This window comes from Geospiza fortis, unplaced genomic scaffold, assembly GCF_000277835.1.
Source record: "Geospiza fortis unplaced genomic scaffold, GeoFor_1.0 scaffold538, whole genome shotgun sequence".
Taxonomy (NCBI): domain Eukaryota; kingdom Metazoa; phylum Chordata; class Aves; order Passeriformes; family Thraupidae; genus Geospiza; species Geospiza fortis.
In genome coordinates this window covers 2,861,312-2,874,781 of record NW_005054368.1, presented here as the reverse complement: position 1 = coordinate 2,874,781, position 13,470 = coordinate 2,861,312, and the positions used below count along the sequence as shown (strand labels likewise).

Sequence of the window (13,470 nt, the reverse complement as noted above, 5' to 3'; positions counted from 1 at the left end):
GAAGCCCCTGGATGAGCAGAGGTAGGGACAGGCCCTGAGAGGGGGCACTGCCAGGGCTTCTCACAGGGGATAGCAGGGAGCAGCCATCCTCCTTTAACAGGCAATCAAGTTTCCAGCCCTTGGAGAAATGCCCCGTTCCCTGAGCTGCTGTTTGGCTTTGGGAAGAGGCTGTGGTCACACTGGAATTCCTTCCCTCCTCCAAATGTGTTTGGCTCTGGTTTTCCAGGTGAGGAGAGAGCCTGGGAGCCACGGGCTGCAGCGGGAGCCGCTATCCCAGCAAATGCTGCCCCATCCTGCTCCTGTGTGCACAAACCCATCCAGTCCCACCTCTTGCCCAGTTTTATTCGTGGAAGAGGATCCTCCTGAGCTTGGGAGCTGCAGCAGCAGCATGGAAACCACTTCTCCAAAGTGCAGCTAAGAGGCCAGTCCTGGTGCGCGGCGGCTCGTGACGCCTGCAGCGCCACACGAGTTATTTAGGAAGACTCTTATTTTGAGCAAAGAAGATAATTAGGCAGGCAAAGCCATCATGGAGGTATTAATTACTGGCTGCTTGAGGATGTAAAGAAGGAGGAAGGTCTGAAGGGGTGCAGGGTTTGCAAGTCACCTGGCAGTGCTTTTGGCCAGACAGGGGGAGGCAGAGGAGACGGCGAGGAACGAGCAGGGTATTTACTTCTGAAACACAGCTCCTCAGCATATGCTGCAACTGCTATTTATAAGCTTTGAATCGTCTTTTCAATCCAGATAAGGCCAAAAGAAGTATTTTGCTCGCTCAGGAAACGAAACAAACCACCAGAGATTTCAGCAGAGCACGGCTTTGCCAAGCAGAGCACAGCCCGAGAGCTGGAGCAGGGACTGGGCAGTGTCACTGAGGTGTCCCAGGCGTGACTGGATTAGCTCCTCTCTGCTTTCCTGTGGGATAGATGGATCTCTGGGAGCTCTCACGCCTTCCTGCTGGCCATCCCAGCAGTGACATCCAGGTGCAGGCTGCACACCCTGGTCCTCCAAGGAACTTCTCTCTTCCCAGGGATTGCTCATGGGCAGGGACACCTCAAAGTGCTGGGGGTGAACACCGGGAGAGGAGAGCACACCAGGGTGAGCAGGGTCTGCCTGGGCATCCCTCCTCCAGCATCCAGGGCAGCAGCATATGGGCTGGGGCCTCTGGCACCTCTGCTAATGAAGGAGCCACAGCTGCTGGATAACGAGGTTCCCTCCTCCCACAGCCCGCCCAGCCCTGCACCTTCCCCAGTTCCAGGGTGCAGGAGGACACACAGAGAGACAGAGAGACACCCCTTGTTCCCAAGGGGTTCCCTGATCTCTCCTCTTTGTATTTAACACTGAAGGCAATTTTGGGGGGTTGTTAATTGCAATGCTGTACTTCATTAAAGGAGGAGAGCGGGAGAGATTTGAAGGCCATCTCCAAACTGAAATTGCTGAAAGTCTAATTGCTGCTGACATCAGGGACCATTTAGTGCTGTAAAACATAATTGCATCTCTGAACTGTTCTGAGCAGATAAGTGTTCCTCTGAACACTCCTCCTGGAGAAGACAGAAGAGCTGATGAGCATCCATCAACCAACCTCATGAAGAAGCAGCTCCCTGCTCCAGAGCTCAACAGCGGCTGGCTCCGTGTCTCCAAAATGAAGAAATATCAATTGCTGCAAATTTTAAGTGAGAAACCCACGGCCAGGCAGGGAACATTGCAAGAGAGAATAGTTGTGTTTGTTCCTTGCTCCTGATCCCACTGAGCTCAGCTGAGGAGGGAAGGTCTCCTGCCTGTGTGCTGGATCTGCTCCCTGCTGGGGTTTTCTGTAGGACTGGGGGTGTCCTGCCCGGCTGGCAGCACATCAGAGTCACAGAATCACAGAATGGTGAGGTTGGAAGAGACCTCTGAGATCATCCAGTCCAACCTGTGCCCTAACACCTCAACCAGACTATAGCACCCAGTGCCATGTCCAGTCTTTTTTTAAACACATCCAGAGATGGTGATTCCACCACCTCCCTGGGAAGAGCATTCCAGTACTTTATTATTCTTTATTATTCCTTCAGTGGAAAGTTTTTTCCTAATATCCAACCTATACCTTCCCTGACGTAGCTGGAGACTGTGTCCTCTTGATTCCTGTGCTGCTGACAGGGATGTTCATGCCCCAATGTGCTGTGCTGCCCCTGGGACATGCCCCAGAACCTCCCAGAGGATCTGTTTTCATGGCACAGCTGAGGGTGATGCCAGCTTTCAGTCGTGCCCCGTTCCAGCTGCCTCCACCACAGCAGATCCTGTGGCAGTGCCAAGGCTGGAGCTCCATGCCAGAGGTCAGTGCTGCCACCAGGGACACCTGGCTGTCCTCAGCTCCCCAGCTCAGCACCTCTGGGATCCCCCCCTGGCTGCACAGCAGCATCCTGAGTGGATCAGTGCCCGGGCTGGAATGCTGAGGGTGCTGGGTGAGCCCAGCCCCAGCTGCAGGAATTGATGGTGCTGTTTTCCAGGAGAACCCTGAAGGTTTTCCAGGCTCATGGAGCCAGTCCTCCAGTCCCCATTGTGTGCCACTGGATGTGCTCAGGATGCCAGGGAGGCAGGAGCACACCCACCAAAATGTTCTTCAGCAGCCTGGCTTGGAAATGGCAGGAGATAATTTCTGTTCCTCCTGAGGAGTCATTTACCAACATTTTATATGGGGCTGTAAGTGCACAGAATTACTTGCTGCCTTTCAGGACCTTTAAAATTATCTCCATTGCAAGGGAAAATTAAAGCAACGGAAGAATAGGGACCTATCTTTTATAGTGCATTAAAAAATACCCAGTCTGAAGGTTACTGAACCTGTGCTTTCTGTAAGGGAGAGCTAATCCAGACAATCCCCAGCAGTCTTTTTACTGCTCCACTCTGATCTCCCTGGCACAAAATCCGTGAGCAGATTATCTTGGGAGCAGCAATGCTGATAAGCAGAGGGACTTAAGGCTTTTTGGACTTCTTTTTAATTAGTTCTGTAGTGGGGTTTTTGTGTGCACACCTCAACTTGTCCTGCTGTAGAGCTTTGCTGGGCTTTCTAAAGGCAGTCACACCTGCCTTGGGAGAGTCAGGAGTGTGCTCCATCATCACTTCCAGGCTTTGCTGAAGCTTTTTCTGGGAGTGTCAGTGACTTTTCCACATCTTGGGATGTGAAATTTTTTTTCCCTTGGAGCATCCCAGGCTACGGAGAGGGCAGCTCTGCCACCAAGGACAGGGGCTGGGCAAGGGAGCAGAGCTCAGATTCATCACCACATTTTTTTGCCTCTCATCCCACAGGTATAAATAGAAGCTCCTCCAGCCTGGCCTCACCCTGGGCTCAGCCAGGAAATGTCAGCAATACACAATAAACTCCTGCCGACTCGGGGACACATCTGCTGCTCCTGCTGCCCCCCAGTCATCCCCTGGCCCCCTGAATTAATCCAAACACCCAAAGGTCAGTGGGAGAAGAGGCCACCTTCCCGTGCAAGTGGGATTCATTTTTCCTTTTAGAGGCTGTGTTAAAAGGCAGGCCCTGGCCAGAGCCTTCCCATCAATCTCTCCCAGCTCATGGGGAGGAGAGGGGGTCAGAACCTGCTAATGAGTTCAGTTTTCCTAATGGTTATTTTATCATTGGAGCAGAATAATTGTAATAATAATGATACATCCTGCCTGCTGTCTGGAGAGTGCCAAGCTGCCTTTGTAAAGCCTGACAAAGGCATTTATTTATATTTTTTATTTGCAGCCTCTGTGATTAGAGGGCAGTGTTCAGAATAGCCCAGTCGAGTTAAATAATCCTGCTAACAGTGCTTGGAGTCTAATTGCTGCCCTTTTCTTTTTTAGGTACTTGCTCCCCTAATTAAGATCACAATCGAGCTGCATCTCGAGTGGGAGGGGGAAAGCAATTAAAGAAGGGGGATTAGGTTGCTCTGCAGAGGTTTTGGGCCCAATCCTGCCAGCTGGGGATGCAGGATTCCCTCAGCCAGGGCTGCGTGTGCTGCTGGGCTTTGCAGGAGTGGGAGCAGTGAGGCTGGGCTGGTGCTGCTGGCCTGTGCTGAGCCCTGCAGGAGCACAGGGCTGGGATGGGGCTCCTGGGGCTTCATTGGGTGCTCCTGGGGGGTGCAGGGGTGGCTCCTACCCCTGGGGCAGCTGAGGGTCTCCTGCAGCTCCTCAGCCCTGAGCTGGAGCTCCAGCCTTGGCTGTGCTGGATCCATCCCTGGCTGTGCATTCCCAGGCTGTGCCAGAGGCTGTGGGGCTGCCACCCTGTCCTGAATGTGTCCCACGAGCCCTGGCAGACCCTTCTTTGGGAATTGAGACTCACCATCCATAAAAACCTCCCTTTGCTTAGAGGAAAACCCCTCCAGGAGTGGAGCAGGGGTGGGAGGGCATGGCCAGGGGTGCAGGGCTCCAGCTCCAGGAGCAATGGGAGCTGCTGGGTGTTTGCTCATGGACTGCCAGAGCTGGGAGCAGGACCTGAGTGCCCACCTGCAGAACGAGCTCCTGCTGCTGTCTGAAGGTGATTTGAGGTTTTTTTTAGCAGGGCTCCCCGCTGTCCTGCCCCCGGGGCAGGCTGGGGCTTTGTCAGTATTTCCTGGCCGGACTCTTGTTTGCCTGCCAAGCTTTTTAATTTGTTTTATAAATTGCCAAATGAACCGCGGGCCCCCTTCTGCCAAAAAAATAAAATAACAGCTTGAACTCGGAGGGCAGAGCAGTGGGGCTGGCAGGAAATGCTGATTAAAGGGCAGGTGGAAATGATGAGGCTCCGAAACCGGAGCTTTCATCTTCCGCTCTTGAGTGAAAAATGCAGATTTGGGAAGTTTTGCTGACTTGGTTTGTGGAGCCTCCAGCTCCTCACGCTGCCATCCTTGAGCTGCCCATCACTGAGAGCACCCAGAGCTCTGCAGGGTGTGCAGGGGGTTGAGCTGGGAATTGCTCTGGAAATGCTCCTTGGAGCCAGACCCAGAGATGGTGCACAAGGCACAGCAGGGTTGGCCTCACCCCTCATCTTCCCCCTCTGATTTGTGCCTTGCCCAGACCAGGAGCTAATGTGCCATGAAATTGCTGCACAACCAGGGGGGTTCATTATTCTGGCAGAGCTCTCTCTGGGTATTTACTCTGCTTTGAACTCGAGATATTTGCTTGGGAGAAATGATTTTTTTCTTTTGCCAGCAGGCAAACCTGTAGCTCCTTTGGGCTGGGAGATCACTGTGAAATTGCAGCAGGAAGGTTTCTGTCCCCTGAATATCCTTAAACTCCGTGGGTGCCTTGCTGCTATGAATGCTGGAGGGGGAAAAAAAGCACTTTATTTCCTCCCATAAAGTTTGTCCAACTCCTCTCCAGTCAGCAAACTCTGCTTTGGCATTAAGCAAAGCTCTTCTGGTTTTTATTTTGGGTGTTTTTTCACGTTCTGAACACGGCAGGAAGGTGCAGTTACCTTGGAAACAGCGGTGGGATGGTGCTGGTGGCTGGGCAGCACTCAGGCAAAACTCTCTTGGGGAAGGTGGGCATGGGAAAGTGGGGTTTGCTGGGCCCTGAGCCACCCTGGAAGCTCCAGGCTGGTGGCAGGAACTGAGAACCAGAGGAGAGGCTGCTCCATGTCCAGGCTTTGGTGTGCAAATCAGACCTGGCAGCCTTGGAGAAGGTTAAGCCATGTTTTTTGGGAAGCCTGTCTTTTTAAGGCTTTTCCTCTGCCTTGGATTAGTGAGACGTGCTCAGATCATCCAAAGGGAAAGAATTTCTCAAATCAAAAGGGCTTTTGCTGCTGAGGCTCCTCTGGTTTTGTTCTGCTCCCCTGCCCCATCCCAGGAGATGCTGCCACTCCTGGATCCTGAGGATGCCATAAGGGAACTCTGAGCTGATTAAAAGCTGTTGGTGCTTTTCATTTTAACCAGGAAAGTATTTCCATCCTCACTGGGTTTAATTTACAGTTTGCAGCCAGATTGGAGCTGGGAAGGGATCCCACTTGTGGCTCATTTGTTTGAAGGTGTCACTATACAAATACACGTTCTGGGAATGCCAGCGGCGCCAGAGGGGAGGATGTGCCCACAGCAGCTCTCAGCTGTGTCCCAGCCATTCCCAAAACCTTCCCAGGGGACATCCTTCATCTCCTGGGGGACAGGGAGCTGCTGGCTGCAGCCAGGCTGCTGAGGGGTGGGGATAACCCCATGGAAGCCCATGGAAGCTGTGGCTGCAGTGCTGGCAGAGCTGCACCCACTCATCCCTCACTGCTCTCCCAGGGCTGTGCCAGCCAGCCTGGGAATGGCCACGTTTCACAACAGGGCTCCCAGCAGGATGCTTCGTGTTCTGTAATTCCTGCAGCCTGTTCTTTAGCATCTCCACGCAGTCCTTTAGTGCTCAGAGGGAGAGCAGCCCCGTGTCTGCAGGGTGCAGCAGGTTCATCACATCTCTCCTCCCTTGCAGCCGCGCTGGGGACGCTGGATTTCAGTTTGCTCTACGATCAGGAGAACAACGCTCTGCACTGCACCATCAACAAAGCCAAGGTAGGGCTCAGCCCGGCTGGGGGGACAGCAGGGACTGGCTGTGCCATGGGGAACGTGACCCATGGCTGTGCCAAGGGAATCTGACCCTTGGGGACCTGACCCATGGCTGTGCCAAGGTCTTAGGAAATTTAATCCACAAACACCAGAGGTTTATGCCCAAAAAGGAGACAGAGGAGTCCTTTTTGGCTTTATTCCAATAAAGGGAGAGGCCATGGGGCATTCCCCTGGGATCTCTTGAATTTTTGGAGGATGCAGCCTCCTTTTTATCCCAATTGCCCAGCCACATTTCCCTTCTCTCTTTCCCCATTGGCTGAGGTACTTGAGAGGTTCAGACTCCCCAGTATGCCTGATACCAAAGATTCCCCTCTAATGTACAACCCTCCCTTTTAATTTTTAATTCTTACAGAATTTAGGGGGGTTTCTTCCCCATTGTTTCTTTCATCTTTCAATGCTTAACTTCATTTATCAGCAAACCTAAAGTTTATATGTAAAAGAAAATACCTTTTTCCATTCATCAATCAGTGGAATTCTTCCCATCGTTTCTTTTATTTTCCAGCGCTGGTTTTATCTACCAGCAGACCCAGAGCTTGTTTGGAAAGACAAATCTGCCATTCCTCTCAAAGGGGAACCCCAACCCACGGCTGTGCCAAAGGAACCTCATCCATGGCCGTGCCAAGCATCCCTGGGTTCCATCACCTTCCCAACCCCTCTGCCCTCTCCTTCCCCTCCACCCCTGCCTCTCAGGGCGTTCCCAGCGTCGGGAGCCGGCTGCTCATCCCCCGTGAGGAGCTGGGATTGATGGCTGATGCTTTTTCCAGCAGCCCATCCCGACGTTGTTATTTACTGTGACCGGCTGTCGGTTTATAAATGGCTCTTTTAAATGCTGCTAATCACGGCCCCGAAGTGCTGCCGTCTGCGTGATTGAGGCAATTAGGGGCTTTTTTGCACATTTGGGAGCAGGAACAGGGAGCTGAGGTCCTGATTCAGCCTGTGGAAGATGCTGCTGGGTTTCCCTCTGCATCACCCAGTGACCACCAGAGAGGGCTTGTGATGGGCTGGAGGAAAACACCTCAATCGCTGCAGATCTTGGGGGGTTTTGGAGAAGGCAGGAGAAGAGGCTGAGCCCCCCCCAGAAGGTCAGACCCCGCTGTTTGTCTCCACAGGATGCTCCTCTCCCCCCTCCATGGCTCGTTTGCAGCCGCTCTCCGTGACTGGAACACCAGCAGCAAAGCTGGATTTTGGGGATGGCTGTGGAGGGATCAGCCCCAGCTCTCCTGGAGCTGCTCCTGGCAAGGGCAGCACCCCCAGGTGCCAGGCAGGATGGGCAGGGCTGAGGCAGACTCTGGGCTCTGCTTCCCTCCCCGTCTCCTGCGAATCCGCCGGGTCAGGCTTCCCTCGGCGCGCACGGGAGCCGTGCCAAGGAGGAGATTTCTAATTGGGTTTGGAGTGGGTGGAAGGCAGCGAGGAAAGAGAGCTCTGGGCAGCAACTGATAAATCTCACATCAGCAATGGCACAGGCAGGGCTGGCACAGGAGAGCCCCGGTCCCTGCCGTGCCCACCCAGGGCTGTGGGGTACCCCAGCATCCCCCCTGCCCACGGGCAGGGCAGAGCCCCCCTGGCCACCCTGACATTCAAGCTCTCAAGTCCTGTTTCATTTCCATTCTGCTCTCATTCTCCCATTTTTCTCTTTTATTTACATTGCCATCTGCTCGCTCTCATTTCATCTCTCGCCTGGGGAAAGCTGCCAAAACTTGACTACAGAAAGGTAAGGGCCAGGACCCCGCTGGCTCCGGGGGTGGGACAGGTAGAGCTGCAGAGGAGGAGAAGGGGGAAAAGCCCCAGCAGTGCTGGGATGTGATTTACCCTTGGATTCACCCTCCAGGGAAATGCTGTGCCCAGCTCCAGCAGCTCCTGGAGCTTTGATTGCTGCCAGCAGCCATTCAAACCCATTCCAGCCACGTGAGACACGTTTTTCTTTCTCTCTGGTAACCCCAACCAACCTCCCTCTCTCCCTTTATTTTACTTCTCTTTATTATTATTTTTTTTTTAATCTCCAGCACTTTTATTTCTGCTGCTGTTCCTCACTAGTCCCATTATCACTCCTGGGGAGCAGCAGGTTCAATCCAACCTGTGGTGCCCCACCAAACATTCCCTGCTCTGAGGGATCACTCCACGTGGGAATTCACCCTGCTGCTGTGCCTGGGGATATTTGGGAGGGGTTTTCTGAGGGGGTTCCTGCGGGGTGTAAGTTCACAGCGGGATTTGGGAAGCTCTGGGCATCACCAGACAGGTGGTGGCATGCGGGAGAAGGCAGGAGCAGGCAAAAGCAGACGGGAACAAGGAGGAACAGGCAGGAGCAGACAGAAACAACGAGGAACAGGCAGGAGCAGCCAGGAAAAGGCAGGGACAGGCAGGAAAAGGCAGGGACAGGGAGGGGCAAGGAAAAGCAGATAGGAACAAGGATAACCAGGTAGGAGCAGGCAGGAAAAAGCAGGAACAGGCAAGAACAGACAGAAACAAGGAGGAATAGGCAGGAGCAGCCAGGAAGAGGCAGGAGAAGGCAGGAACAGGCAAAAGCAGATAGGAACAAGGAGGAACAGGCAGGAGCAGGCAAAGGCAGATAGGAACAAAGAGGAACAGTCAGGAACAGGCAGGAAAAGGCAGGGAAGGGGGGGGAGCAGCCAGGAAAAGGCAGGAACAGGCAGGAAAAGGCAGGAACAGGCAGGAGCAGCCAGGAAAAGGCAGGGACAGGCAGGAGCAGGTAAAAGCAGATAGGAACAAGGATAACCAGGCAGGAGCAGGCAGGAAAAAGCAGGAACAGGCAAGAACAGACAGAAACAAGGAGGAATAGGCAGGAGCAGCCAGGAAGAGGCAGGAGAAGGCAGGAACAGGCAAAAGCAGATAGGAACAAGGAGGAACAGGCAGGAGCAGGCAAAGGCAGATAGGAACAAAGAGGAACAGTCAGGAACAGGCAGGAAAAGGCAGGAAAAGGCAAAAGCAGACAGGAACAAAGAGGAACAGGCAAGAGAAGCCAGGAACAGGCAAGGACAGGCAGGTGCAGCCAGGAAAAGGCAGGAGCATCCAGGAACAAGGAGGAATAGGCAGGAGAAGCCAGGAAAAGGTAGGAAAAGGCAGGAACAGGCAAAACCAGACAGAAACAAGGATGAACAGGCAGGAGAAGCCAGGAACAAAGAGGAACAGGCAGGAAAAGGCAGGGACAGGCAGGAGCAGGCAAAGGCAGATACAAGGAGGAACAGGCAGGAGCAGCCAGGAAAAGGCAGGAGCAGCCAGGAAAAGGCAGGAGCAACCAGGCTGGCACGGCAGCAGCCCTGCCTGTCACACTTCAGGCACGGCTGAGCTCAGACACGTTGTAGCTCAGCTCGGATCAATTGTAGCTCAGCTCGGATCAATAGGAGAATAAATCAGGGCATTGTGGAAGCTCATTCCTGGACTGCAGGAGCAGGCAGGCTGGCAGGAGGGCTCTCCCTCTCCCCTGCATGAGCCCTGGGATTGTGTGGATCTCTGCTGTCCTGCGTGGGACAGGGCTGGGGTGTGCTGGGCATCACGCCCTCCTAGAAAACAGGATGGAAAAGGAGTTGGTGAATGTGCAGGCACCTGGTTTTGTGAGGATGCCATGGCTTTGCTAAGGATCTCACTTTGTGCTCAGTCCCACAGAGCCCAAGCTGCCATAGGGGATTTATAGGGGCATGCAGCAGCACAGACACAGCAGGCTGTGCTATCCTATAGCGCCAGTGGTCTCCTGCTTTTGGGAGAAAGGTGCCTGGGATGAGCCTCAGGGGGCTGCAGGGCAATGGTGAAGGAGCTCCTGGCCCCAGGCAGGCCATACCAGGCAGCTGCTGCTCTTTGGAGCATCCTTGGGCTGGCCAGAAAACACCCAGGAGCTTCCACCCCACTGAGCATTGGGCTGCTCCCTCCCTCCCTTCCACCCGAGGTGAGTGCTGGAGGTCTGCACTCAGCATTACTTACGTATTGACTCATAAATATTCATCACTGCAGGGAAATTCCTCCAGCTGCCGGGCTCCTCTGGGCTGGCAGGGTGGAAATGCAGTTTGCCCCCTTTTTCCAGAATGGGATGCATCAGCCTGGGAATTATCCAGGCTGGTTTTTGGGCAGGCAGCTGGTTGTGGGGTGAAGGATGGAACGAATCCATCTCCTGTGATTTCTGGACGCCTCTAGCGTGGCATTAATCGGCAGCCCCGATTAGCCCAAGCTGTAATTAAATCCTATTGATTAGCTAAATGTCACTGGCACGGGGAGCAGCTGGCAGAGCCTGGCATGCAGGGAGCTGGAGGTCTCTGTAGGATTGCAGCAGAGATTTTTGGGGTTGGGTAGAGGAAGGGAAAAGAAGAAACTCAGTCTCAGCTCCACGAATCAGCGCAGCAGCAGCAGGAAGGGTTGGAGCCAGGGATTTGCCCCAGATGGATCTGGGGGGGACTCTGTGCCTTGTGTGCCTCTCATCCCTCTTGGAGAAGCTCCAGGCTGGTGGTCCCTGCACCCAGAGCGGGTGCTCCCTGCGGGAGGGATCCTTGCAAAGCAGAGCCCTGTTCAATTCAGCTGTTTGTGCCAAACACGTATCCAGTGACACGGGAGGGAGGTAGACGTGACATTAGGAGCCATTTTCCAGGCTCCTGTCACTCCATCTTCCATAGCACATCTATTAAAAAAGCCTTTAATAGCCTCCTCAGAAGGTAATTTAATTGAGCTGAATTGATGGGTGAATTACAGAGCTGCCTGTCATTCTCCATCCATTTTCCTGGGAATCTGCCTGCTCGGTGCTGATCTCATTTGCTGTGCAGCCCAGGCAGGTTGGGCACCTCTGGCCAGGGAGGCTGGGGAGAGCACAAGTGGATTGTGCAGAGTCTGGGGACAGCCCAGCCCCTTCCTGCCCTGCCTGCCCCATCCCCATCATCTCCTGGCCCAGAGACATCACCCCAGAGGCTGCACTCAAAGCAGGTTCACCTCCATCCACTGCTGATATTTTTAATCCTTTTGGCTTTGCTCTAGAAGCAAAATCCTCTTTGCTGGGCACCATTTGGCCTCCCTTGCCCCAGGGCAGCAGGTTTGTCTCTGTGGCAGAGCCCTTGCTCCAAGCCAGAGACACTCCCAAGGCCAGGAGCATCCTGGACAAAACTGCAGCTCAGAGAGGCTCCTGTGGGTCAGGCTGGGTGAGTTATTCCCTACCTGTGAGGCGTGGAAATGGTTCCCCCAGCATTTCCCTGCTGGATTTGCCCAGATCCTGGATGACTGCATTCCTTCTGCACGCAGCAGTCCATACAAATGCTTCCCTGGCAGCTGCACACACGCACACTCGTTATCCAGGCACTCTGCTCCTCACTAGAAGGCTGTGAGGACTCTTCAGCATCCCCCTGGAGCCAGGATTGGGTGGGTACCTCTGCAGAAAGCCCTGCTCTGATCCAGGCACAGCCCTGCCTTCAGCCAGCCCAGCAATAATTCCTGCAGGGATCCCACAGCCAGGCTGGAAATAATCCAAGGACTTCCACCACGGAGCCATTCTCATTTCTACTGAGGACTGCTGAAAATTAGGCTCCATTTTTCACCCTCCTGACTTGCTTCCCTGCCCTGTGGAGTTGTTTCTCCGTGCAGTCTGTGCAGGTGTGGCTTTGAGCTGGGTTTGTGCATCATCCCTGGATCATTTTCAGGGGATTTAGAAGGGGAACAAAGGCACAGCTTGTGCCCTCCCTCTGCCCAGAGCAGGGCATCACTATAACAAACCTGATCCACATCATCCTGTAAGAGCTGTGAGGGTCTTGTAGAAAACCCATCAGGAATGGCCACAGTGGGTGTTTCCTTGGACTGGTGCTCCTGCAACCCCAAATTTACTCTGTGAACACCACAGCATCTGGCTGGCACCAGCCTCCCCCCGGCCTGGAGCTGCTCTTCCTCAATAACTGGGAGTAGGTAGGTGCTATCACACCCTCTGCAAGTGGCACCACAACAGCAGAGGTGTGTGTTTGCTCAGAAGCAATTATTCAATGACAGAACCCTGTAATTTCAAAGCTGGGAAATCACTGCACTGATTCTCTTTCACCCCCAAGTGAATGGTGATGAGGGAGGCAGGGAGGGGTGGGTGGTGCCATGTGCAGGTGAGGAGCTTCCCACAGCCCCTCTCACTGGAATGCTGAGCCTGGATCCTGCAGAACCCACTGTCCCCTCTTTCCCCAACCCTGGGGAAGCCCCAGCAGCTCCATGGAGCCCAGGATGGGCTCGGTGAGGTCCCCCTGCCTGCCCAGCATCCCCTGATTCCTGCTTTTTGCTGTTCCCTCTGCAGGGCCTGAAGCCAATGGACCACAATGGTTTGGCTGATCCTTACGTCAAGTTGCACTTGCTCCCCGGGGCCAGCAAGGTGAGAAACATTTTCACTTCTCCTTCCTTCCTTCCCTGGGGCTGCAGCTTCTCATTGGAAATCAGGCCTGGGAGAAGCTCCTGAGCCAAGGGCTGCTGCACCCAGAGCTTGAGTGTCTTGAGTGAAAGGTGCTCAGAGAGAGCAGGAGGAAAGAGCTGGGGTTGAATCCATCCTTACAGGGATGGAAAATGCCTTGCTGGGAAACCACTGGCTGGCAGCCAGGTGCCAGCCCTGATTGCTTACCTTGGGAGCCCAGCATGGGAATGCTGCATTCCAGGAGCCCCTGGGAAGCACTGAGTGAAACAACCTCAGCCATAAACAATTCAGACCCTTTTAATTCCCCTTTTTTTTTTCCCCGCCCTTATTCTTTTGCATTTAAAACCCCTCAGATCATAATAAAACAGAGTATAAATCATAAGGGAAATATTTCCATCTCCTTAGGTTCAGCACTTGCTGGAGAGAAGAGTAATTAAAGATATTGATGTGTGGTGAGAGCTCGGTGTAAGTGACGGGGATGTGGAATTTAAATGCTCCATGTGTGTGTCAGGAATATTAATTGCACTCTTATTCCACACGAAAGGAAAGACCTTTTTTTTGGGGGGGGGGGGG

At 53.7% G+C, this 13,470-nt stretch overlaps 1 protein-coding gene across 1 annotated transcript in view; it reads left to right on the top strand.

Moving 5' to 3' along the window:
- The window catches only part of DOC2B (double C2 domain beta), a 32,608-nt gene that overhangs the window by 5,714 nt on the left and 13,424 nt on the right, over positions 1 to 13,470 (top strand). Inside the window, exons 3-4 of the mRNA XM_031059777.1 lie at positions 6,397 to 6,476; positions 12,787 to 12,861. Coding sequence (XP_030915637.1) covers positions 6,397 to 6,476; positions 12,787 to 12,861 — 155 coding nt within the window. The remainder of the gene's footprint in view (positions 1 to 6,396; positions 6,477 to 12,786; positions 12,862 to 13,470) is intronic.